Raw genomic sequence first — 27,687 nt, forward strand, 5'->3', positions numbered from 1 at the left:
TGGTATAGTATCTGTACGGATCAATATCTGATCCGATCAGATCTATACTAGCGTCCCCAGCAGTTTAGGGTCCCCAAAAACGCAGTGTTAGCGTGATCAGCCCAGATACCTGCTAGCACCTGCGTTTTGCCCCTCGGCCCAGCCTAGCCCACCGAAGTGCAGTATCGATCGATCACTGACACTTACAAAACACTGCGCACACATAACTGCAACGTTCACAGAGTCAGGCCTGATCCCTGCGATCGCTAACAGTTTTTTGGTAGCATTTTGATACAGTCGCTGACAGTCAGGAGCTTTTTTGCCTGTGAGTCTCACTAGTGTACCCCTAAATTTAGAGCCCAAAATGGCAAATCGAAGGTACGCTAGTGAAGAGGCCTACACGTTTCTGAACATGACAGATAAAGAGGAAGTCACTCATCTGTCAGATTCAGGCTCAGAATACGATCCTGTAGACGACAGCGGCTCCATAACAGATAGCTCTGACGACGGAGTTGTGGTCCCTGCCAAGGTCAGGCGTACCAGACCCCAAACTTCTTCTTCTGTCCTTGATGTGCAAAAACTGCAGGGCTCTCGTATGGAGCAGAGCAGTACTAGTGCCACTATTCCTTCTGGTGAACTGGCAAGCACCAGCGGCCTAGTACACCCTGGTCGTACATCCAGCACTGCAGTATCACGTGGTGACGTGGCAAGTCCCATAAGTGCAGTTCAAGCTGGCGAGGTGGCAAGCACAAGTAGTGTCCCGCTGCCACCAAGAAGACGAACACAGGCCCGTTGTGCCCATAGTGCCCTTCCTGCTGCATTCGCCAATCCTAATTGGGAGCCCACCACTTCTGCAGCACCCGTACTTCCCCCATTCACTGGCCAGCCCGGAATTCAGGTGGAAACGGTTGATTTTACGTCACTTGATTTTTATTCGCTGTTTTTCACTGAAGATCTCTATAGATCTATTGTGGACCAAAGCGATTTATACGCTGATCAACACATCGCCACTATTCCCCAGTCCTCCCTTGCCAGAGATTGGAGACCAATTACGGTTTCCGAATTTAAGCTCTTTCTGGGCCTATCCCTCAACATGGGCATAACTAAAAAGTGTGAGTTGCGGTCATATTGGTCCACTGACCCAATTCACCATATGCCCTTGTTCTCTGCCTCCATGACCAGGGATACGAGCAGATCTTGCGGTTCATGCACTTCAACAACAATGAACTCTGTCGTCCTCGTGGAGACCCTGAATACGATCGGCTCTACAAAATTCGGCCCCTCGTAAACCACTTCAACCAACGTTTTGCAGACTTGTTTACTCCCCATCAAGTGTCTGCGTTGATGAGTCCATGATTAAATTTTCTGGCCGCTTGTCATTCAAACAGTACCTTCCCAGCAAGCGTGCCTGATACGGGGTCAAGATGTATAAGCTCTGTGACAGGGCCACAGGCTATACATGTAGTTTTATGGTTTACGAGGGCAAAGATAGTCACGTAGAGCTGACAAACTGCCCTGACTACATAGGAAGCGCTGGCAAGATTGTGTGGGACTTGGTGTCACCCTTATTCGGAAAGGGGTACCATTTATATGTGGACAATTATTACATGAGCGTGCCACTTTTTAGTCACCTTTTTGATCATCAAATTGGAGCATGTGGCACCGTGCGACCTAATCGCCGGGGCTTTCCCCAGCGGCTTGTAGATTCCCGTCTTAGGCTGGGGGAGAGAGCCTGCTTGCGGTGTAATAATTTGCTCGCTATGAAGTGGAGGGACAATAAGAATGTTTTAGTTCTTACCTCCCTTCATGCAGACACGACGGTCCAAATTACTACGGCGACTGGTGTTGTGGAGAAACCCCTCTGTGTCCACGAATATAACCAAAATATGGAAGGGGTGGACCTCAACGACCAGTTGTTGGCGCCGTACCTAGTTGCCCGTAAGGCCAGACGCTGGTACAAAAAAGTGTCTGTATACTTATTTCAATTGGCTTTGCTGAACGCTCATGTGCTATACAGAGCTTCAGGACAGACTGGATCCTTCCTTAAATTCCAGGAAGAGATCGTCAGAGCCCTTCTGTTTCCAGACGGTGCTTCACCTCACCTTCCCCAGCCAAATGCAGTAAGCCGGCTGCATGAGAGGCATTTTCCTTATGTCCTCCCGAGCACCCCTACCCAACGAGCCCCCCAAAGAAAATGTCGTGTCTGCAGAAAGCGCGGATATAGGCGTGACACCTGGTATTATTGTCCCTCCTGTCCTGGCAATCCTGGTTTATGCATTGGTGAATGTTTTGAGCGCTACCATACACTAGTTGAGTTTTAGTGTAGGGTACAGCATTGCACAGACTAGGACACACTTTCACAGGGTCTCCCAAGATGCCATCGCATTTTGAGAGACCCAAACCTGGAATCGGTTATGCCCCGTACACACGGTCGGACATTGATCGGACATTCTGACAACAAAATCCTAGGATTTTTTCCGACGGATGTTGGCTCAAACTTGTCTTGCATACACACGGTCACACAAAGTTGTCGGAAAATACGATCATTCTGAACGCAGTGACGTAAAACACGTACATCGGGACTATAAACGGGGCAGTAGCCAATAGCTTTCATCTCTTTATTTATTCTGAGCATGCATGGCACTTTGGGCGCCGGATTTGTGTACACACGATCGGAAATTCCGACAACGGATTTTGTTGTCGGAAAATTTTATAGCCTGCTCTCAAACTTTGTGTGTCGGAAAATCCGATGGAAAATGTGTGATGGAGCCTACACACAGTCGGAATTTCCGACAACAAGGTCCTATCACACATTTTCCGTCGGAAAATTCGACCGTGTGTACGGGGCATTACAGTTATAAAAGTTACAGTTATAAAAAAAAAGTAAAAAAAAAAAAAATACACAAAAAAAAATAAAATAAAAAAAACAAAAATAGTTGTCTTTTTTTTGTTCTCTCTCTCTCTATTCTCTCACTATTGTTCTGCTCTTTTTTACTGTATTCTATTCTGCAATGTTTTATTGTTGTTATGTTTGCTTTTCAGGTATGTAATTTTTTTATAGTTTACTGTGTTTTATTGTTAACCATTTTTTCGTTTTCAGGTACGCCATTCAGCTGCAGCGCGGATTTATTTATCTTGACAGCAACAGCGTTTGCTCCCACGATACATAAAGCCGTGACTCCAGCGCTGTCGGAGGTGATTTCACCATCACAGTTACATACTTCAGCATATATGCCGAAGCGTGGGGGCAGCAGTGGGCGGAGGAGGAGCGATTTGCTCCTACCTTTTGCGGGAGGATGCCCCCATGCTTCGGTATATATAAACGGTGCATATATGCCCATCATTAGAAGTGGGTGGATGAAGGGAGGTATTCTAATGGTGGGCATACCCACCGATCAATCTCTTTTTTCGTTCAGCCCACAGGCTGCATGAAAAAAAAAGTTTACAATATATGCCCAACAAGGACCAGCAAGGTACTGGTATGTTGCTGGACTTTAAGTGGTTATACCAGAATGATGCCTGCAGGTTTAGGTAACATCTTGGTATCATTCTTTTCAGCCAGTGGTCGGCTTTCATGTAAAAGCAATCCTAGCAGCTAATTAGCCTCTAGACTGCTTTTACGAGCAGTGGGAGGGAATGACCTCCCTCCCACCTTCCATGTTTTTTCTCTGGCTCTCCTGTCCCAACAGGGAACCTGAGAATGCAGCCGTTGGCCAGCTGACCATAGAGCTGATCAGAGACCAGAATGGCTTCAATCATCTCTATGGCCTAAGAAACCTGAAGCTACGAGCATTTTATGACTTAGATTTTGCCAGATGTAAACAGCGCCATTGGGAAATTGGGAAAGCATTTTATCACACCGATCTTGGTGTGGTCAGATGCTTTGAGGGCAGAGGAGAGATCTAGGATCTAATAGACCCCAATTTTTTCAAAAAAGAGTACCTGTCACTACCTATTACTACCATAGGGGATATTTACATTCCCTGAGATAACAATAAAAATGCTAAAAAAAAAAAAAAAAAAAAAAATGAAAGGAACAGTTTACAAATAAGATAAAAAAGCAAAAAAAATAAGAAAGGAAAAAAAAAAAAAAAAAAGCACCCCTGTCCCCCCCGCAAAGGCGAACGCAAGCGTCGGTCTGGCATCAAATGTAAACAGCAATTGCACCATGCATGTGAGGTATCACCGCGAAGGTCAGATCGAGGGCAGTAATTTTAGCAGTAGACCTCCTCTGTAAATCTAAAGTGGTAACCTGTAAAGGCTTTTAAAGGTTTTAAAAATGTATTTAGTTTGTCGCCACTGCACGTTTGTGCGCAATTTTAAAGCATGTCGTGTTTGGTATCCATGTACTCGAGATAAGATCATCTTTTTTATTTCATCAATCATTTTTGGAAATATAGTGTGTTTTAGTGCATTAAAATTTTAAAAAGTGTTTTTTTCCCAAAAAAAGCGTTTGAAAAATCGCTGCGCAAATACTATGTGAAAAAAAAAAATGAAACACCCACCATTTTAATCTGTAGGGCCTTTGCTTTAAAAAAAATATATAATGTTTCGGGGTTCAAGTAATTTTCTTGCAAAAAAAAATAATTTTTTCATGTAAACAAAAAGTGTCAGAAAGGGCTTTGTCTTCAAGTGGTTAGAAGAGTGGGTGATGTGTGACATAAGCTTCTAAATGTTGTGCATAAAATGCCAGGACAGTTCAAACTACCCCAAATGACCCCATTTTGGAAAGTAGACACCCCAAGCTATTTGCTGAGAGGCATGTCGAGTCCATGGAATATTTATATTGTGACACAAGTTGCGGGAAAAAGACAAAATGTTTTTGGTTTTTTTTGCACAAAGTTGTCACTAAATGATATATTGCTCAAACATGCCATGGGAATATGTGAAATTACACCCCAAAATACATTCTGTTGCTTCTCCTGAGTTCAGGGATACCACATGTGTGAGACTTTTTGGGAGCCTAGCTGTGTACGGGACCCCAAAAACCAAGCACCGCCATCAGGCTTTCTAAGGGTGTAAATTTTTGATGTCACTCTTCACTGCCTATCACAGTTTAGGAGGCCATGGAATGCCCAAATGACCCCATTTTGGAAAGTAGACACTCCAAGCTATTTGCTGAGAGGTATGGCGAGTATTTTGCAGACCTCTCTTTTGTCACAAAGTTTTGAAAATTGAAAAAAGAAAAAAATTTGGGGGGGGGGGGGGTTTGTGCTATCTTGGCATTTTATGGCCTACGAAACTGTGATAGGTAGTGAGAAGTGAAATCAAAAATTTATGTCCTTAGAAATCCTGAAGGTAGTGATTGGTTTTCGGGGCCCCGTATGCAGCTAGGCCCCCAAAAAGTCCCACACATGTGGTATATAGACATGTGCATTTGTTTTCGTCCAAATGCATTTTCGTCCGAATTTCAGGTATTTTCGTTATCGTTTTAACAAACGATAACGAAAGTGCAGAGTCCGAAAAACGAAAGATCCGACATAAACAAATGCTTTATTTTCGTTTTCGTTGCTACAACAGTTCGATATAGATAGGAGATTCGACATGATGATGACAATAACAATCTGTGTCCATCAAACCTGTGGTCGAATGTGCCTAACCTTAGCTCTATTAGTCTGAGATTATTCTACATAGAGAGAAAAGATTCGACGTAGGGGAGGAAAGATTCGACGTAGGAGAGAAAAGATTCGACGTAGGGGAGGAAAGATTCGACGAAGGGGAGGAAAGATTCGACGAAGGGGAGGAAAGATTCGACGTAGGGGAGAAAAGGTAAATAAAAATAATGATGATGATGAATGTTATTGGCTGATTGTAACCAAAGAGGAGGAGCAGTAAAATAGCTAGAACTAAGTACACACGTACTTTGGCTTATGGTGTCTGTTGAAAGTTCTAAGAAGATTCGACGGAGCAGGTAAACTATACGACGTCGTACAGTTTAGCTGCTCCGTCGAATCTTCTTTGAACATTCGACAGACACCATAAGCCTTCAATGACAGATTCGACCTTAAAGGGGTTGTAAAGGTAAAATTATTTTTTTTTAAAAATAACAAACATGTTATACTTACCTTCACTGTGCCGCTCGTTCTGCACAGAGTGGCCCCGAACCTGGTCTTCTGGGGTCCCTCGGCGGCTGTTTCAGCTCCTCCCTGCAAGCATTCACCACCTTAATGCGAGCTCCCTCGCATGGTGGTGAGTGCTTGCGGGCGTGCTCCCGTGATACAGCCGGCGGCTATAGCCGCTCGCTGTATCACTCGGCCCCGCCCCCCGGCGCGCCGCGTCATCGGATGTGATTGACAGCAGCGCGAGCCAATGGCTGCGCTGCTTTCAATCCATCCACTGCAGCCAATCAGCGACCAGGCTGAGCTGCAGTGGAGATGACGAGAACGAGCAGCGAAGATTCGAGGCGTCAGGTAAGTAAAACGGGGGGGCTAGGGGCGGCGGTATTGTCAAAAGTTTTTTCACCTTAATGCATAGAATGCATTAAGGTGAAAAATTTTTTACCTTTACAACCCCTTTAATTTGGATTTTCGGACGAATGCAATTTTTAACGAAAAACGAAATAAATAAAAACGAATTTCGGGAGTAACTAAATAAATTTATTTTTCAGATGAAAACGAAATTCCGAAACGAAATATTTCAGTGTGCACATGTCTAGTGGTATCCCCATAGGTATGGCGAGTATTTTGCAGACGTCTCTTTTTGTCACAAAGTTTTGAAAATTGAAAAAAGAAAAAAATTTTGGGGGGGGTTGTGCTATCTTGGCATTTTATGGCCTATGAAACTGTGATAGGTAGTGAGTAGTGAAATCAAAAATTTATGTCCTTAGAAATCCTGAAGGCAGTGATTGGTTTTTGGGGCCCCGTATGCAGCTAGGCTCCCAAAAAGTCCCACACATGTGGTATCCCCATACTCAGGAGAAGCATCAGAATGTATTTTGGGGTGTAATTCCACATATGCTCATGGCATGTTTGAGCAATATATCATTTAGTGACAACTTTGTGCAAGAAGAAAAAAAAAATAACGTTTGTCATTTTCCCACAACTCTTGTCAAAATATAAAATATTCCATGGACTCAACATGCCTCTCAGCAAATAGCTTGGGGCATCTACTTTGAAAAATGGGGTCATTTGGGGGGGTTTTGTGCCATCTTGGGATTTTATGGTCTTCAAAACTGCGAAAGGTAGTGAGGAGTGAAATCAAAAATTTACGGCCTTAGAAATCCTGAAGGCGGTGCTTTGTTTTCGGGGCCCCGTACGCGGCTAGGCTCCCAAAAAGTCCCACACATGTGGTATCCCCGTACTCAGGAGAAGCAGCAGAATGTATTTTGGGGTGTAATTCCACATATGCCCATGGCATGTTTGAGCAATATATCATTTAGTGACAACTTTGTGCAAAAAAAAAAAAAGTTTGTCATTTTCCCGCAAACTTATGTCAAAATATAAAATATTCCATGGACTCAACATGCCTCTCAGCAAATAGCTTGGGGTGTCTACTTTCCAAAATGGGGTGATTTGGAGGGGTTTTGTGCCATCTTGGCATTTTATGGCCTTCAAAACTGTGATAGATAGTGAGGAGTGAAATCAAAAATTTACGCCCTTCGAAATCCTGAAGGCGGTGCTTGGTTTTCGGGGCCCCGTACGTATTTTGGGGCGCAATTCCACATATAACAATGGCATGTGTGAGCAATATATCATTTAGTGACAACTTTTTGTAAAAAATGTTTTATTTTTATTTTTTTTATCATTATTCAATCACTTGGGACAAAAAAATGTAATATTCAATGGGCTTAACATGCCTCTCAGCAATTTCCTTGGGGTGTCTACTTTCCAAAACTGGGTCATTTGGGGGGTTTTGTACTGCCCTGCCATTTTAGCACCTCAAGAAATGAGATAGGCAGTCATAAACTAAAAGCTGTGTAAATTCCAGAAAATGTACCCTAGTTTGTAGACGCTATAACTTTTGCGCAAACCAATAAATATACGCATATTGACATTTTTTTTACCAAGGACATGTGGCCGAATACATTTTGGCCTAAATGTATGACTAAAATTGAGTTTATTGGATTTTTTTTATAACAAAAAGTTTATAGCGCAAAAAATAAAAACCGCAGAGGTGATCAAATACCATCAAAAGAAAGCTCTATTTGTGGGATGAAAAGGACGCAAATTTCGTTTGGGTACAGCATTGCAGGACCGCGCAATTAGCAGTTAAAGCGACGCAGTGCCAAATTGTAAAAATTGCTCTGGTCAGGAAGGGGGTAAATCCTTCCAGGGCTGAAGTGGTTAATGGCATCCCAGTCTTAGTCCGTAGGGTTCAACATTGCGTTGGCCCACCTTTTGCAGCTATAACAGCTTCAACGTTTCTGGGAAGGCTGTCCGCAAGGTTTAGGAGTGTGTCTACGGGAATATTTGACCATTCTTCCAGAAGCGCATTTGTGAGGTCAGGCCCTGATGTGGACAAGAAGGACTGGCTCTCGTCTCCGCTCTAATTTATCTGAAAGGTGTTCTATCAGGGTGAGGTCAGGACTTTGTGCAGGCCAGTAAAGGTTCCTCCACCCCAAACTTACTCATCAATGTCTTTATGGACCTTGCTTTGTGCACTGGTGACACCTTAAGATTTCCCTTCACTGGAACTAAGGGGCCAAGCCCAACCCCTGAAAAACAACCCCACACCATAATCCCCCCCTCCACCAAATGATTAGGACCAGTGCACAAAGCAAGGTCCATAAAGACATGGATGAGTGAGTTTAGGGTGGAGAAACTTGACTGACCTGCTGTGTTGCGTTAAATATGATATGATTTTTCAGACTCATAGCATTCTCTTTTTACAGACACAGAACTTCTCAAACAAATGCTGTTGGATACAATGGGAATGTAGATATCATTGTATTCAATTAACAGTTTGAACAGGCTATTGTCTCTATAGCTACATTAAACAGGTAAGAGAGGGTCTCTCAAACTGAAAGTATGACTTGTAGTCGGTTGTTATGGAAAACAACCTGAGCTATATAAAGGTTGCCAGGCATAAGCTGAAACCACTCAACATGGATTAACACCAAAAGCCACTCATCATGCATTGGAACCAAGGACACTCGAACCTGTTCCAGCCAAGAAGAAGGTGTCTGATCTCCATAAGCAAAGGAGATCATGAACACACAGTAACCGAAGTTAAGTAACTTTTAAGCATACTTTTACTGTGTATAGACCATAGTTTCTGCTTATTTGCTAGGCATCTTGCTATAGATATCTGTCAGTCTTGTATTTTGTAATAGTTTTGTATGTACAGCATTTTGTATAGTAAAAACACATTTACACACTGCAGAGGTCTCAGCTTCCTTGCTTATACCACAGAGTAACCTTGCTAGATAGACGCAAGCAAAACACTTGCAGAGTCCTGACCTCAACTCGATAGAACACCTTTGGTAAGAATTAGAGTTTAAACTGTAAGCCAGGCCTTCTCATCCAACATCAGAGCCTGACCTCAGAAATGAACTTCTGGAAGAATGGTCAAACATCTCCATAGACACACTTCTAAACCTTGTGGACAGCCTTCCCATAAGAGTTGAAGCTGTTATAGCTGCAAAGGGTGGCCAACTCAATATTGAACCCTACGGACTAAGTGTCATGGTTATGCAATAGAGTTTTCTCTGTCATCTTACCTGTCTCCATGTGTTCATCTCTAAAGACCAGCTGCCTCTCACCTGACTGGTTTTATAACCTCTCCTCTAAGCATGGCCCCACCCCAGGCCCTATCAGGGAACCCTATATTAACCTGTGCACTGCAAGCCAGCAGGGCTGATCAACCATTGTGTGTTAGCCTCCATGTGTACTTGCTGTGTTTCCTACGTCTGATTCCTGTTACCGACTTTGGCCTGTTCTTGACTCTCCCTGTCTGCTTGTTACCCTGACCTTTGGCGTGTTATGTTTATCCTTGTCTGCTAGTCGCCCTGACCTTTGGCTTACCCCTTACTTCCCTGTTGTTCCAACCTTCCTCTTCTCCTGTAGTCTACGGTGAGCGTGAGCTGTGAGACCCTGGGGGGCGCGACCTGGAGCCAGACTGCAGCGCAGTCCATCCTCACCACTAGAGGCTCTGGTGAACACCCGCTGGCTCTTAGACTCTGCGCCCTGGGGAATCTATGCTCTAGCTCCCACTGGGATCCATGTTAGTTATCCTGTAGGCCTGCTTCCTGAACCTTCCAGGGTTCAATCTGCAGCAGTCAGTCCTAGGGTCCACTACCTTAGCGATGCACTTCCGACTCCTACAGAGTTCATCTGTCACCTAGCCTCAAGGTGACCTGACACTAAGACTGGGATGACATGAAATTCATGTGTGTGTGTGTAAAGGCAGGTGTTCCAATACTTTTGGCAATATAGTGTATATACAGTACAGTGGTGTAGTGGTTAGCACTTTAACCTAGCAGCAAAAAGGGTAACAACCATTACACCATCTGCCTGGAGTTTGCATGTTCTCCCTGTGCCTGCATGAGTTTCCTCTGGATACTCCGGTTTCCTCCCACACGCTAAAGACATGCTGGTAGGTTAATCGGATCCTGTGCATTGTAAAATGATTGATAAAGGGACCTAAGAGATCCCAAAAGCTTGCCTTTTTAATGAGGAACTTCACTCATGTGGGTTGTTTTGTTCTTAATCCCTTCTTACCTGGTCTGTTGGGTTGATGTATAATAGCCTAGTCACCAGCCCAGCAAATCCAGTGCTGTCATGTGGTCATCTGCTGAAACCTGCCACACTCCGGGTCATTTTTTGTCATCATCCTTGTGACATCATCAGGAGGTTGCTTGTCTCTTAATGGTCCTAGCAGTTGGCCTCCTGATGATGCCCATGTCATATGTATGCCAGGACACTTTGGGGCTATGTTGAACACACTGTACTTGCTCAATGTAGTATCATCAGGAGGCCAGCTGGTAGGACCTTTAAAAGACAAGCAGCCTCCTGATGACGTCAAGCTTTGGGTGAGGGGGACATCAATCTGTTTAGGCAAGAAAAAAAAAACTGAAAATGTAAGCTGAGCTCTGCACAAAAAAGGATAACCCACCTCCATTTTTTTTTTTTTTTTTTTTTTTTTTTTGCGATTTGTGCAATGACCTAAAAATATAAAGGTTTGCATTCAAACTTATTGCTGGCTAACACAGTACAAGAACCTAAAACTGCAATGAATCTTTTGAAAGCAGTCACGCCTTGGAGGTAGCTGCATCCTAGTTAAAGGTACAACACACAGTAGTTATGTAGGGGCTGGCAGATGGAACCACAAGGCTTGTCAGGGAAGGCAGCCATCCAACACACCTAAAAGGGATTAGTGTATGGAAAAAATATACAGCTCTTCCCAATTAAATGGTGGGCCTTGGTGACCAAATCATATTCTTCTCTGATGTTCCCCTAATGTAAAGCATACCTGTTACCCTCAAGATGGCAGACTCGTTTGGCAGAATGTGTCCAATCAGTGGCTTTGATGTCATTGTCCAGCCATTGCTTGAAGTGTTTGAAGCTGGAATCATTCATCTGTACAACATAGATCTCTTTGAAAATATTGCTGACTGAAAAGAGTTGGTAGATTATGGACCCCGCACTGTTATCAAGTACCTTGTCTCCTTTCAGCTGCCCTGTGGGGAAAAACATCAATAAAACCACAATCCTTTTACAGCTGAACTCTAGGCAGATTTAATAAAAACACAAATGAATGCAGATCTGTATTTATTTATATATAATTTAACATATTACTTTCAGCTGTCCGTGGGGAAAACAACAACAGCATGTATATATATATATATATATATATATATATATATTTATGGGTGGAGCCCTATGTCCGATATGGACATAGATAACATTTGTAGTTAACATAAAACTTACCATCGAAAATAGACCTGGAAGTGTGGACTTACCATATGAAATGGACCTGAAAGTGTGCCTTGGTCTGCTGGTCGGTATGCCAGAATAAGGGGGCATACCCTAGTTAAAGAAATGATTATTCTGTAGAGAGAAATGAATGAAATGAATGAATGAAATGAATGCCTTGAAATGGGGATGGGAGGGTGGGTATCGCGCACAGGAAACCGACAAGCACCACAGGTGAGCGGGCTGCTTAAATACCCCCCCGGGCTCCTCCCATAAATTCAGGCCACCATACTGGCCTTCCTACTTATGGGTGGAGCCCTATGTCCGATATGGACATAGATAACATTTGTAGTTAACATAAAACTTACCATCGAAAATAGACCTGGAAGTGTGGACTTACCATATGAAATGGACCTGAAAGTGTGCCTTGGTCTGCTGGTCGGTATGCCAGAATAAGGGGGCAAAAACATTCAGGTAGGGGTGTGGTTTTATTAGTTTTGGCTTTATTTATTTGAGCAAGTTTGGTGAATGCTTGTGCCGTTTCCACCTAAGGAGTGGGGACGTACAGGCGAGGTAGGCAGAGTTTCACCTGCTGAGTCTCTTGATGACGTGGTCTGGGACCCATGCCGAAATGCTGCCATGGCTGCCCCAATACTAAAGAGTGACTGGAGTGCTGACTGGGGTCGAGGTGTAGGCAGTGTAGAAGAACCCCCAGGTGTTTGATGAACTGGCAGGCACTCGAGGGTTGCCCGGAAAGGTAATAGGGGACTAGAGGTTGAGTGTTCCGGTAGGAGTGACAGTAGGCGGGCGAGTATGGTTACTGGCCACCGGACGTTGTTTACTTTATGGAGATAGATGACTATCCTGGAGCTTGATTGCTGGGTTTTGGACACTGCAGGGTGGAGGATGAAATGGTTTTGGCAGCGAGCCAACTACACAGAACTTGGCCTGCAGGATTGCTGCGGGTGAACTCGCTGGGCCGCCAGAACCCGTGGTAGGCCGAGTAAATGGCTGCTTGTATGACCAAACTGGGGAGAAGGCCCAACAGTGAACTGGTTAATATAGTAGACATGTCCCAGAAGATGGCAGCCTGGAACGAACGTGCAGTGGACATTAAACTGGTGTTGCCAGGCTAATTACACCAGCCTGCGCAAGAAGGACATAACAGAGCGATGCGGACCTGGCTTCATTAAGAGGCTCGCCTCGGACCGGATGTCGGTGGCAAGCCACGACCTGTCCTGTCCAGATAAGACCCTAGAGTTAAGCGGTTGCCATGACTGGGTGTAACTTGAAGAGGGAGAAAGTCCGGGTAAACCCGGGGTTTAGGAGTGTCTCTGGGGGCCATGTACTTGTGAACCTATGATGGCCAAAAATTGCCGCGATGCCTGTGGTGGCTGTGGCATCTGTCGCTACCTGGGGTGATAAGAGCGACGTAGGTGATAAGACCCTAGAGTTTAAGGTATAACCATTGATACACCGACCCACGTAGTACGGGACCTTCCGACATTGATAGGTCCGCATTCTTAGGAAAGACTGCAGCTGCTTGTTAGTACACACCCGTGTATGGGTGAAGTCTTGGGGAACTAACCTAATACGGGTCAGTTTGTCAAGGGGGAGGCTGGCCTGCGTGGTGTTCGTTAATGCGGAGGAGGTTATTGTAGACCTCGGTTCCGGTTTATTGAGTTTTTAGAGACTACAAGCTGAAGGACATAATGGTATTACCAGCGAGTCAAGTTGTGTCTACGTAGTACCTGGCTGCCTGTGCCAGTAAAAGTGAATTGTTAGGCCGTAGAAACCACAGAGGGCCAGGTAGATGGCTGCTTGTCTAGACTGGGGAATGTCTGAGGTTTTGACATGTCCCTGAAGATGGCAGTTGTGATGGGCAACGTTTGCCGTTAGCTGTGGTCTGATGCTTCTGGACGCCACATAGAAAGGATTCTACTGTATGAGCTGTAGACACGGATGACTCTCTGCTGTCCTGTGAGGGCAAGAAATGCTGGATGTAGGCTAGGTATAGCCTGATGATGTTATGAGGAGCCAGCTGTGTGTGGCAATACGATACCTGGTGCGGGGTGGAACCTGAACTCAACTGACCTAAGCGAGATGTGATACAGAAATTGATGAATGGCTCGTATGAAATGCCACTGGAGACAAGTGGCCGATTAAGTGCCACTGAAGATTGATGTGTGACTGATTGTGTGCCACTGGAAATGTGTACTAACTGCAAGAAGTCATGCTAAGATGCGAACCCTGCAATGATTGCAAGAGTTGTGCTTAATACGTGTTTGCAACAATTGCCAGGGAGTTTGTGTCAATGGAGATGTGTTTGCCGTGACTGCATGAAGTCCGTATTACTGCATGTGCTTGCACGGGCTGCAAGGAGTTATACTTGGATGCGTGTTTGCAACAATTATAAAGTTGTGTTTGGATGCGTGCTTGCCATGATTGCAAGAAGTTATGCTTGGGTGTGTCCCTGCAACATTTGCGAGAAGTTGTGACTGGATGCGTGCTTGCAATGATTGCAAGAAGTTATGCTAATATGCGTGTCTTGTAATGATTGTAAGATTTGTGCTTGAATGTGTGCTTGCAACGATTGCAAGGGAGTTCCTGTCGGTGGAGATGTGTTTGTAGTGACTGTGAAAAGTTCGTATTGCTGCATGTGCTTGCAAGACTGCAAGCGTTAAGCTTGGATGTGTGCTTGCAATGGCTGCGAGAAGTTGTAATTGGATGCGTACTTGCGACGATTGCAAGAAGTTATGCTTGAATGCATGCCTGCAACGTTTGCAAGAAGTTTTGTGATTGGATGCGTGTTTGAAATGATTGCAAGAAATTGTGCTTGGATGTGTGCTTGCAACGATTGCAAGACGTTCTGTTTGGATGCGTACTTGCAACGATTGCAAGAAGTCATGATGGGATGTGTGCTTGCAATTGCAAGAAGTTATGTTTCGATGTGTGCTTGCAATGAAATGCAAGAAGTTGTGTTTGGATGCGTATTTGTGATGATTGCAAGAGGTTATACTTGGATGTGCAGTGACTATGAGGGGGTATAGTCGCGAGGCGAAGGTTCCAACGAATGAAATCAGGACCATGACTGAGCTTCGAAGGAAGACGGGGTGTGGCCCCCCCTTTTTTTTTTTTGACTGACCTAGAGGAAATGACAGATGAGAACCGGTGGAGTGTTTGACTACCTGGTTTGAAAGGTAATTGTAACATGTTTAAGCGACAGGTGCATGGCATTAAATAAATGAGTGAACTGTTTGTGCCATGACAAAGGCACGAATCGGTGTGCCATGACTGCGCAAATGAGGCTGCACCAACTGGGGCTTGCCAGGATGAATGGATGTCTGACAGATGCCCTGAATTTGAATCGGGGCGCGGCATGCGACAGCGAAATAAATGAAATGTTTGCCTTAGAGTGAAATGAAATGAGAAACGTTTCGCCATGACAGAGGCACGAATCGGTTGTGCCGCAGCTGCGACTGACTGCGGCCTGGACTCTGGAGCATATACTGAAATGAGGCAAAGAAACGCTGGTGCATGCCGGAATAAGTTGGTGCATCACGGATGCGACTGGATTTGAATTGGAGTGTGGTATGTAACCGTGAAATGTTTGTCCTGGCAAAGGCACGAATTGTTTATGCCGCAACTGATAGCTAACCAAGTTCTGATGCAGGTGTTGGCTGGGGCCGTTTGTATGGTGTTTGCAATCTTTGTGACAATGAAATGATTCGAAATGTTTGCCTTGATTATGAAATGAGTGAACTCCCTGACAGAGGTCCGGCCTGGTCGTGTCGTGACTGATTCGACCATGAACCGGGCTCTGGAGCATGTACTGAAATGAGGCAACTGAAAACATTGGTGCACACCGGGACGAATCGGTGCCTGTTTGATGCATCTGGATTCGAATCGGAGCGCAGTATGAAATGAATGAGAGAAATGATTACCTTGACCGAGGCTCGAATTGGTTGTGCTGTGTTCTGCGACTGGCAACTAACCGAGCTCTGGTATAGGTATGGATACGGTCGAAACAAGCGAGGCATTCCGTGACGACTCGGTGCATCTCAGATGCGACTGGTTTCGAAACGGTGATGCGTTGTGGGAGTGAAATGGTAGTAATTGCATGACAGAGATACGGATCAGTCGCCCGATATCTGCGACTAGCTATGATCCGGACTCTGGAGCATGTTTCAGAAATGAGGCCGAGCCCTGGGGCACGCCGTAACGAATCGATGCATGGAAGATGCAACTGGATTCGAAGCGGAGCGCGGTAAGTGCGGTGTAACATATCGTTTGCCATGACGGAGGCTCGAATCGGTCGTGCTGTTGTAGCGACTGACTACGAATCGGACTCCGGAGCATGTACCGAAATGTGGCCAATCCTGGGGCACGCCGAGACGAATCGATGCATTTCCATGCGACTGCATTCATGTCGGAACGTGATACGTGGAAATGAAATGATAACCATGACAGAGGTACGAATGACTGATAATAACGTAACTCTGGAGCATGCATAGAAATGAGGCCAATCCTGGGGCACGCCGAGACGAACCGGTGCACTTCCATGCGACTGCATTCATGTCGGAACGTGATACGTGGAAATGAAATGATAACCATGACAGAGGTACGAATGACTGATAATAACGTAACTCTGGAGCATGTATAGAAATGAGGCCAATCCTGGGGCACGCCGAGACGAATCGGTGCATTTCCATGCGACTGAATTCATGTCGGAACGTGATACGTGGAAATGAAATGATAACCATGACAGAGGTACGAATGACTGATAATAACGTAACTCTGGAGCATGTATAGAAATGAGGCCGTAATAACTGGGGCACACCGGAACGAATCGGTGCATCTTTTGGTGCGACTGGATTCGAATCGGAGCGCGGTAGGTGACTGAAATGAGAAATGTTTGAAATGATTTGAAATGTCAGAAATGAGTTTAGAAATGTTTCAGAAATGAGAAATGATTGGTATCGAACTGACTTGATCCGATAAATTGCAAATTGCGACTCGCTATGGCTGTCTACCGACGCATATTTATTTATTTTATTTTATTTTTTATTTTTTTTTAAATACCGACATGCTAGAAATGAAGCGACGTCTGCGTCGCGGTGCTGTCGAAATGGTAACATATCGAAAGTATGAGCGATATACATTGCAGTTTGTGAAATGCGAGTGAAACGAAAATTTGAAATCACGGTTTAGTGACATGATATGAAAACGAAAAGTCCGACGGGACCTTACCTGCGACAGCCAAGCCAGACGCGTGGTACAAACTACGAACGAAAAACGCGGACTTCGAAAGTTTTGAGTACGGAATATCGAATACGGGAACTTGCGAGGCAAGAACTTGCGGACGCTGATATATCGAATAGTCGGCCTAGTGACGTATATCGCGCACAGGAAACCGACAAGCACCACAGGTGAGCGGGCTGCTTAAATACCCCCCGGGCTCCTCCCATAAATTCAGGCCACCATACTGGCCTTCCTACATATATATATCTATATAGATATATATCTATATCTATATAGATATAGATATATATCTATATAGATATAGATATAGATATATATATATATATATATAGATATAGATATATATATATATATATATATATATCTATATCTATATATATATATCTATATATATATATATATATACACCATTAAATGTGTTTATATAATGCAAGCCTTGTAAATACGTAATTTAACTCGGTATCAAGCCTCTTGCAGTCCATCTAGCAGGGATCAGACTACAAGAGGGAGAAACAGCAAAAGTAGCCAATTAGTTTGCTGCAGTGATTGTGTACTAGCATATGCAGTTAATACAGAGAAAGGTGAAAAAGCCCTCATAAAGAAACATGTTACAGTATTGTATCTTACAAACATTAGAAAATTTGGTATGTTTAGAAGCACACCCAGGTCTTTTTTAAATCAGTTTAATGATAAGAATCAGCTCATGTGAAAGAATATTTTTCGAGCCTTTACAGTAAAGAGCACTTACTATGTGGATGATCCACCAGGACACCGAGGGACTACTCTATCACTGATTCATGCAATTTTATTTTCCTTAGGTTGATCCACATTTCGGGTGTTGGTGGGGTGGTTGGTGACGGGATATTCACGGAATCCCCCCCATTCCTCCTACTAGCACAAATCCCCCCCCCCATTCCTATTACAAATTCCCCTCCTTCCCCCCCATTACCCTTTCCAGCATAAACAGCCCCCCATCACCCTCTTCTACAAGCCCCCTTCTTTCTGGGGGGTTATTAAGCCGTGTACCGTTCAAACTAAGAACGATCCTTCTGCTGTATGGAGGAGCGCTCCACTGACAGGATGGGAGGGAGCACAGAGAGCCTGCAACCTCTTCCCGGCTGTCTAGCACAAATCTCCCCATCCATTCCTCCTTCTAGCACAAATCCCCCCTCCATTCCTCCTTCTAGCACAAATCTCCCCATCCATTCCTTCTTCCAGCAAAAATCCCCCCTCCATTCCTCCTTCCAGCACAAATCCCCCCTCCATTCCTCCTTCTAGCACAAATCCCCCCTCCAATTCTCCTTCTAGCACAAATCTCCCCTTCATTCCTCCTTCTAGCACAACCCCCCCCCCCATTCCTCCTTCTAGCACAAATCCCCCCCATCCATTCCTCCTTCTAGCACAAAATCCCCCCCCCCATTACTTCTTCTACCACAAATTCCCCTCCCTCCCCCTACATTAGCCTTTCCAACATAAACAGCCCCCCATCACCCTCTTCCACAAGCCCCCACTTATAATCTTAGAGGATTATAGGAGTAGTGAGGAGGTGCAAAAGGGGGGAGTTATTAAGCTGTGTACCATTCAAAGAACGCTGTATGGAGGAGCGCTCCACTGACAGGATGGGGGGGAGCACAGAGAGCCCGCACCTCCTCCCGGCTGTCTCCTCTCTGCTGCTGACACTTCTCCTTTCCCCGCATCGAGTGCAGGGATTGGGTAAAAGCTCAGCAGCCACAATGTCCATGTAGGGGGCCACAACTGAAATATAGGGGGGCCTTCAGCACCCCCATACCTTTGGCCATGGAGTGCATCTTCTGCCTCCCGCGGGACAGGAGCTGGCCGGACAGCACACGGAGGAGGGAGAGAGCCCCACTGCTCAGTGCAACAGGCACCACACTTGGTGGGATATGGCAGTACAGTGTCTACACACAGAGCCCCTCCTGTTCTCTGCCTCAGCATCCAGCCAGGGAGAGCCTGGATCCAGCGCTCTGTGTGGCCGGGAGTAACAGCTGGAGGAGCGAGGCAGAGAATGTGGGAGGAGACAAGGCTGGTGGGCTGTTAGGACATGAGGCCCCCGGCGCACTGGGCAAATGCCCTGTCTGCCTTATGGTCAGTCCAGGCCTCAGTCAACATAAAGAAATAACAAAAAGGTGTTTAAAAGATCTCGTTTTTTCCTATCATTTTTACCAATTCACAGCTATTTTTACAGGCTTTCTATGAAAATGTGGATGGTTGGGAACCCTCAGTGCTGACCATTTGGCCACTGTGCTTCCTTAGCTGAGCTTTTATGCATTGGTAGTCTATACATTACATTACCTGTGGAAGCCATCTCATGGAGGATCATTACATTACCTGTGGAAGCCATCTCATGGAGGATCATTACATTACCTGTGGAAGCCATCTCATGGCTGATCATTACATTACCTGTGGAAGCCATCTCATGGATGATCATTACATTACCTGTGGAAGCCATCTCATGGATGATCCTTGTAGGAAAGCCCATGCTTTCTTCGATTGTACTGATCTTCCCATGGGAAAAATGAGTATTAACTAACTCCTTGGCATCAAAATCATCATCGTGATAATGCTTGTAAATGGTCTCCGACATTTTCTACACTGAATCTTCGCTGGGTAGGTGTCCTACTCCTTCAAATGATCGTCACCCTTTATATATCTATGGAATATAAAGGTTTCAGTTCAATCACAACCATCACACTTCTTTTGTCAATATTGTGGTATTTGACAGCTGAGACAAATAAAAACATCAAGAGGAACAGGACCAGCCTTGAGATATTTAGCACCCTGTAAAAAATTTTGCACCTTCAACATATGTTAAAAAGAGGAAGAAAAACCTCGCCCTACCCCACTCTTCCTATCTCAGCGCTATGGAGTAGCAGATGACTTCAGCACAGGTAATAATGTAGATAAAAACTAGATGAAATATCCCTCAATCAGCAGCCACTTACAACAAATACATATAAACAATAGATGAAAAATCCGAAACTGTTAGACAGTAGCAAATAAACATCAAAGTGGCGCTCCCATCAGTTAATGAACAAACTGACTGGATAGTATATGGTAACTACCAAATACGCAAAAATGGTTACAACAGGTGGATATGTGGATAATCCTGAGTAAAAACAGTCTCTACACAGGTGGAGTTTAAAGCTGATAATTGATGAGTGCAACTTTCACTAAAATTCTTTCTTCCAGCATGTGCTCAACACACCCCCAAGGTGTTTAAACTCACCAGTAGGGATGAGCTTCAAGGTCGAGTCGAACGTAAGTTCAACTCGAACATCGGCTGTTCGACCGTTCGTCAAATTACGAACATTATGGACCGTTCGTGCTAAATTCGAGTGGCGCGTCATGGCCCATAATTCACTGCGGCAATGCAGTGCATTGCTGGCTGATGATTGGCCAAGCATGCACTATGACCCGCATGCTTTGGCCAATCACAGCGCGGTAAGAACGAAGAGCCATAATTGGCCAAAGGCAGGGTGGCTTTGGCCAATTATGCCTCAGGGGATTTAGTACACGCCCCACACTATATAAGGCCGCCTGGAAGTTGGCCTTGTATAGTGTGTTCCAGCATGCTGAAAGATAGAGTGAGAGACAGTGTCATTTTATTTGAGTTAGATTAGAGCAGGCAGGCGAGTCAGTTAGCTGCAGTCAGTGTATTTAGTATATATATGCATCCAAGGTGTTGTGTATATATATATATATATATATATATATATATATATACACACTGTATTCAGTTTAGCTAGATCCGTTCCTGTTATTCTCTTCCTAATATACTTACAGGCAGGTAGCTGCAGTATTTTCAGTCAGTGTAGTGTATCCTGTGCACAGTGTGCAACTAAAGCTAACTGCAGACAACTGCTGGTGTTCTCTTCTTGATAATACCACAGGCAGGTAGCTGCAGTATTTTCAGTCAGTGTACTGTATCCTGTGCACAGTGTGCAACTAAAGCTAACTGCAGACAATTGCTGGTGTTCTCTTCCTAATAATACCACAGGCAGGCAGCTGCAGTATTTTCAGTCAGTGTACTGTATCCTGTGCAGTGTGCAACTAAAGCTATTTTCAGTCAGTGTACTGTATCCTGTGCACAGTGTGCAACTAAAGCTAACTGCAGACAATTGCTGGTGTTCTCTTCCAAATAATACCTCAGGCAGGCAGCAGCAGTATTTTCAGTCAGTGTACTGTATCCTGTGCACAGTGTGCAACTAAATCTAACTGCAGACAATTGCTGGTGTTCTCTTCCTAATAATACCTCAGGGAGGCAGCTGCAGTATTTTCAGTCAATGTACTGTATCCTGTGCACAGTGTGCAACTAAAGCTAACTGCAGACAATTGCTGGTGTTCTCTTCCTAATAATACCTCAGGCAGGCAGCTGCAGTATTTTCAGTCAGTGTACTGTATCCTGTGCACAGTGTGCAACTAAAGCTAACTGCAGACAATTGCTGGTGTTCTCTTCCTAATAATACCACAGGCAGGCAGCTGCAGTACTTTCAGTCAGTGTACTGTATCCTGTGCACAGTGTGCAACTAAAGCTATTTTCAGTCAGTGTACTGTATCCTGTGCACAGTGTGCAACTAAAGCTAACTGCAGACAATTGCTGGTGTTCTCTTCCTAATAATACCACAGGCAGGCAGCTGCAGTATTTTCAGTCAGTGTACTGTATCCTGTGCAGTGTGCAACTAAAGCTATTTTCAGTCAGTGTACTGTATCCTGTGCACAGTGTGCAACTAAAGCTAACTGCAGACAATTGCTGGTGTTCTCTTCCAAATAATACCTCAGGCAGGCAGCTGCAGTATTTTCAGTCAGTGTACTGTATCCTGTGCACAGTGTGCAACTAAATCTAACTGCAGACAATTGCTGGTGTTCTCTTCCTAATAATACCTCAGGCAGGCAGCTGCAGTATTTTCAGTCAGTGTACTGTATCCTGTGCACAGTGTGCAACTAAAGCTAACTGCAGACAATTGCTGGTGTTCTCTTCCTAATAATACCACAGGCAGGCAGCTGCAGTACTTTCAGTCATCCTGTGCACAGTGTGCAACCAACTAAAGCTAACTGCAGACAATTGCTTGTGTTCTCTTCCTAATAAAACCACAGGCAGGCAGCTGCAGTATTTTCAGTCAGTGTACTGTATCCTGTGCACAGTGTGCAACTAAAGCTAACTGCAGACAATTGCTGGTGTTCTCTTCCTAATAATACCACAGGCAGGCAGCTGCAGTATTTTCAGTCAGTGTACTGTATCCTGTGCAGTGTGCAACTAAAGCTATTTTCAGTCAGTGTACTGTATCCTGTGCACAGTGTGCAACTAAAGCTAACTGCAGACAATTGCTGGTGTTCTCTTCCTAATAATACCACAGGCAGGCAGCTGCAGTATTTTCAGTCAGTGTACTGTATCCTGTGCACAGTGTGCAACTAAATCTAACTGCAGACAATTGCTGGTGTTCTCTTCCTAATAATACCTCAGGCAGGCAGCTGCAGTATTTTCAGTCAGTGTACTGTATCCTGTGCACAGTGTGCAACTAAAGCTAACTGCAGACAATTGCTGGTGTTCTCTTCCTAATAATACCTCAGGCAGGCAGCTGCAGTATTTTCAGTCAGTGTACTGTATCCTGTGCACAGTGTGCAACTAAAGCTAACTGCAGACAATTGCTGGTGTTCTCTTCCTAATAATACCACAGGCAGGCAGCTGCAGTACTTTCAGTCATCCTGTGCACAGTGTGCAACCAACTAAAGCTAACTGCAGACAATTGCTTGTGTTCTCTTCCTAATAAAACCACAGGCAGGCAGCTGCAGTATTTTCAGTCAGTGTACTGTATCCTGTGCACAGTGTGCAACTAAAGCTAACTGCAGACAATTGCTGGTGTTCTCTTCCTAATAATACCACAGGCAGGCAGCTGCAGTATTTTCAGTCAGTGTACTGTATCCTGTGCAGTGTGCAACTAAAGCTATTTTCAGTCAGTGTACTGTATCCTGTGCACAGTGTGCAACTAAAGCTAACTGCAGACAATTGCTGGTGTTCTCTTCCTAATAATACCACAGGCAGGCAGCTGCAGTACTTTCAGTCAGTGTACTGTATCCTGTGCACAGTGTGCAACTAAAGCTATTTTCAGTCAGTGTACTGTATCCTGTGCACAGTGTGCAACTAAAGCTAACTGCAGACAATTGCTGGTGTTCTCTTCCAAATAATACCTCAGGCAGGCAGCTGCAGTATTTTCAGTCAATGTACTGTATCCTGTGCACAGTGTGCAACTAAATCTAACTGCAGACAATTGCTGGTGTTCTCTTCCAAATAATACCTCAGGCAGGCAGCTGCAGTATTTTCAGTCAGTGTACTGTATCCTGTGCACAGTGTGCAACTAAATCTAACTGCAGACAATTGCTGGTGTTCTCTTCCTAATAATACCTCAGGGAGGCAGCTGCAGTATTTTCAGTCAATGTACTGTATCCTGTGCACAGTGTGCAACTAAAGCTAACTGCAGACAATTGCTGGTGTTCTCTTCCTAATAATACCTCAGGCAGGCAGCTGCAGTATTTTCAGTCAGTGTACTGTATCCTGTGCACAGTGTGCAACTAAAGCTAACTGCAGACAATTGCTGGTGTTCTCTTCCTAATAATACCACAGGCAGGCAGCTGCAGTACTTTCAGTCAGTGTACTGTATCCTGTGCACAGTGTGCAACTAAAGCTATTTTCAGTCAGTGTACTGTATCCTGTGCACAGTGTGCAACTAAAGCTAACTGCAGACAATTGCTGGTGTCCTCTTCCTAATAATACCACAGGTAGGCAGCTGCAGTATTTTCAGTCAGTGTACTGTATCCTGTGCAGTGTGCAACTAAAGCTATTTTCAGTCAGTGTACTGTATCCTGTGCACAGTGTGCAACTAAAGCTAACTGCAGACAATTGCTGGTGTTCTCTTCCAAATAATACCTCAGGCAGGCAGCTGCAGTATTTTCAGTCAGTGTACTGTATCCTGTGCACAGTGTGCAACTAAATCTAACTGCAGACAATTGCTGGTGTTCTCTTCCTAATAATACCTCAGGGAGGCAGCTGCAGTATTTTCAGTCAATGTACTGTATCCTGTGCACAGTGTGCAACTAAAGCTAACTGCAGACAATTGCTGGTGTTCTCTTCCTAATAATACCTCAGGCAGGCAGCTGCAGTATTTTCAGTCAGTGTACTGTATCCTGTGCACAGTGTGCAACTAAAGCTAACTGCAGACAATTGCTGGTGTTCTCTTCCTAATAATACCACAGGCAGGCAGCTGCAGTACTTTCAGTCATCCTGTGCACAGTGTGCAACCAACTAAAGCTAACTGCAGACAATTGCTTGTGTTCTCTTCCTAATAAAACCACAGGCAGGCAGCTGCAGTATTTTCAGTCAGTGTACTGTATCCTGTGCACAGTGTGCAACTAAAGCTAACTGCAGACAATTGCTGGTGTTCTCTTCCTAATAATACCACAGACAGGCAGCTGCAGTATTTTCAGTCAGTGTACTGTATCCTGTGCAGTGTGCAACTAAAGCTATTTTCAGTCAGTGTACTGTATCCTGTGCACAGTGTGCAACTAAAGCTAACTGCAGACAATTGCTGGTGTTCTCTTCCTAATAATACCACAGGCAGGCAGCTGCAGTACTTTCAGTCAGTGTACTGTATCCTGTGCACAGTGTGCAACTAAAGCTATTTTCAGTCAGTGTACTGTATCCTGTGCACAGTGTGCAACTAAAGCTAACTGCAGACAATTGCTGGTGTTCTCTTCCAAATAATACCTCAGGCAGGCAGCTGCAGTATTTTCAGTCAATGTACTGTATCCTGTGCACAGTGTGCAACTAAATCTAACTGCAGACAATTGCTGGTGTTCTCTTCCTAATAATACCTCAGGGAGGCAGCTGCAGTATTTTCAGTCAATGTACTGTATCCTGTGCACAGTGTGCAACTAAAGCTAACTGCAGACAATTGCTGGTGTTCTCTTCCTAATAATACCTCAGGCAGGCAGCTGCAGTATTTTCAGTCAGTGTACTGTATCCTGTGCACAGTGTGCAACTAAAGCTAACTGCAGACAATTGCTGGTGTTCTCTTCCTAATAATACCACAGGCAGGCAGCTGCAGTACTTTCAGTCATCCTGTGCACAGTGTGCAACCAACTAAAGATAACTGCAGACAATTGCTTGTGTTCTCTTCCTAATAAAACCACAGGCAGGCAGCTGCAGTATTTTCAGTCAGTGTACTGTATCCTGTGCACAGTGTGCAACTAAAGCTAACTGCAGACAATTGCTGGTGTTCTCTTCCTAATAATACCTCAGGCAGGCAGCTGCAGTATTTACAGTCAGTGTACTGTATCCTGTGCACAGTGTGCAACTAAAGCTAACTGCAGACAACTGCTGGTGTTCTCTTCTTGATAATACCACAGGCAGGTAGCTGCAGTATTTTCAGTCAGTGTACTGTATCCTGTGCACAGTGTGCAACTAAAGCTAACTGCAGACAATTGCTGGTGTTCTCTTCCTAATAATACCACAGGCAGGCAGCTGCAGTATTTTCAGTCAGTGTACTGTATCCTGTGCAGTGTGCAACTAAAGCTATTTTCAGTCAGTGTACTGTATCCTGTGCACAGTGTGCAACTAAAGCTAACTGCAGACAATTGCTGGCGTTCTCTTCCAAATAATACCTCAGGCAGGCAGCTGCAGTATTTTCAGTCAATGTACTGTATCCTGTGCACAGTGTGCAACTAAAGCTAACTGCAGACAATTGCTGGTGTTCTCTTCCTAATAATACCTCAGGCAGGCAGCTGCAGTATTTTCAGTCAGTGTACTGTATCCTGTGCACAGTGTGCAACTAAAGCTAACTGCAGACAATTGCTGGTGTTCTCTTCCTAATAATACCACAGGCAGGCAGCTGCAGTACTTTCAGTCAGTGTACTGTATCCTGTGCACAGTGTGCAACTAAAGCTAACTGCAGACAATCGCTTGTGTTCTCTTCCTAATAAAACCACAGGCAGACAGTTGCAGTATTTTCAGTCAGTGTACTGTATCCTGTGCACAGTGTGCAACTAAAGCTAACTGCAGACAATTGCTGGTGTTCTCTTCCTAATAATACCACAGGCAGGCAGCTGCAGTATTTACAGTCAGTGTACTGTATCCTGTGCACAGTGTGCAACTAAAGCTAACTGCAGACAATTGTTGGTGTTCTCTTCCTAATAATACTACAGGCAGGCAGCTGCAGTATTTTCAGTCAGTGTACTGTATCCTGTGCACAGTGTGCAACTAAAGCTAACTGCAGACAATTGCTGGTGTTCTCTTCCTAATAATACCACAGGCAGGCAGCTGCAGTATTTTCAGTCAGTGTAGTGTATCCTGTGCACAGTGTGCAACTAAAGCTAACTGCAGACAATTGCTGGTGTTCTCTTCCTAATAATACCTCAGGCAGGCAGCTGCAGTATTTACAGTCAGTGTACTGTATCCTGTGCACAGTGTGCAACTAAAGCTAACTGCAGACAATTGTTGGTGTTCTCTTCCTAATAATACTACAGGCAGGCAGCTGCAGTATTTTCAGTCAGTGTACTGTATCCTGTGCACAGTGTGCAACTAAAGCTAACTGCAGACAATTGCTGGTGTTCTCTTCCTAATAATGCCACAGGCAGGCAGCTGCAGTATTTTCAGTCAGTGTAGTGTATCCTGTGCACAGTGTGCAACTAAAGCTAACTGCAGACAATTGCTGGTGTTCTCTTCCTAATAATACTACAGGCAGGCAGCTGCAGTATTTTCAGTCAGTGTACTGTATCCTGTGCACAGTGTGCAACTAAAGCTAACTGCAGACAATTGCTGGTGTTCTCTTCCTAATAACACCACAGGCAAGCAGCTGGCTGCAGTATATTAGTGTACTGTATACTGGGCACAATGTGCAGCTAAAGCTCACTGCTGACTAGGGATGAGCTTCGGGTTCGAGTCAAACTCATGTTCGACTCGAACATCGGCTGTTTGCCAGTTCGCTGAAAAGCGAACAATTTGGGGTGTACACGGCAAATTCGAAAGCCCCGGAACACCCTTTAAAAGTCTATGGGAGAAATCAAAAGTGCTAATTTTAAAGGCTTATATGCATGGTATTGTCATAAAAAGTGTTTGGGGACCTGGGTCCTGCCCCAGGGGACATGGATCAATGCAAAAAAAAGTTTTAAAAACTGCAGTTTTTTCGGGAGCAGTGATTTTAATAATGCTTAAAGTGAAACAATAAAAGTGTAATATTCCTTTAAATTTCATACCTGGGGGTTGTCTATAGTATGCCTGTAATGGGGCGCATGTTTCCCGTGTTTAGGAAAAAAAGTCATTTAAAACTACTCGCGGCTATTAATGAATTGCCAGTCCGACAATACACATAAAAATTCATTGATAAAAACGGCATGGGAATTCCCCACAGGGGAACCCCGAACCAAAATTTAAAAAAAAAATGACGTCAGGGTCCCCCTAAATTCCATACCAGGCCCTTCAGGTCTGGTATGGATATTAAGGGGAACCCCGCCAAAAATGTAAAAAAAAAATGGCGTGGGGTCCCCCTCGAAATCTATACCAGACCCTACAGGTCTGGTATGG

The 27,687-nt window shown here is 44.6% G+C and overlaps 1 protein-coding gene across 2 annotated transcripts in view; it reads right to left on the reverse strand.

Annotated features, from left to right (window-relative positions):
- LOC141111141 (indolethylamine N-methyltransferase-like) overlaps positions 1-27,687 on the reverse strand; it is an 85,575-nt gene that overhangs the window by 14,055 nt on the left and 43,833 nt on the right. For both annotated transcript variants that reach the window (XM_073603182.1, XM_073603181.1), the window contains exons 2-3: positions 19,551-19,764; positions 11,389-11,596 (exon numbers count right to left, since the gene is read on the reverse strand). In XM_073603182.1, the coding sequence (XP_073459283.1) occupies positions 11,389-11,596; positions 19,551-19,698 (356 nt within the window). In that variant the 5' untranslated portion in view covers positions 19,699-19,764. The remainder of the gene's footprint in view (positions 1-11,388; positions 11,597-19,550; positions 19,765-27,687) is intronic.

Source organism: Aquarana catesbeiana, linkage group LG10, assembly GCF_042186555.1.
Source record: "Aquarana catesbeiana isolate 2022-GZ linkage group LG10, ASM4218655v1, whole genome shotgun sequence".
NCBI classification, from domain to species: Eukaryota; Metazoa; Chordata; class Amphibia; order Anura; family Ranidae; genus Aquarana; species Aquarana catesbeiana.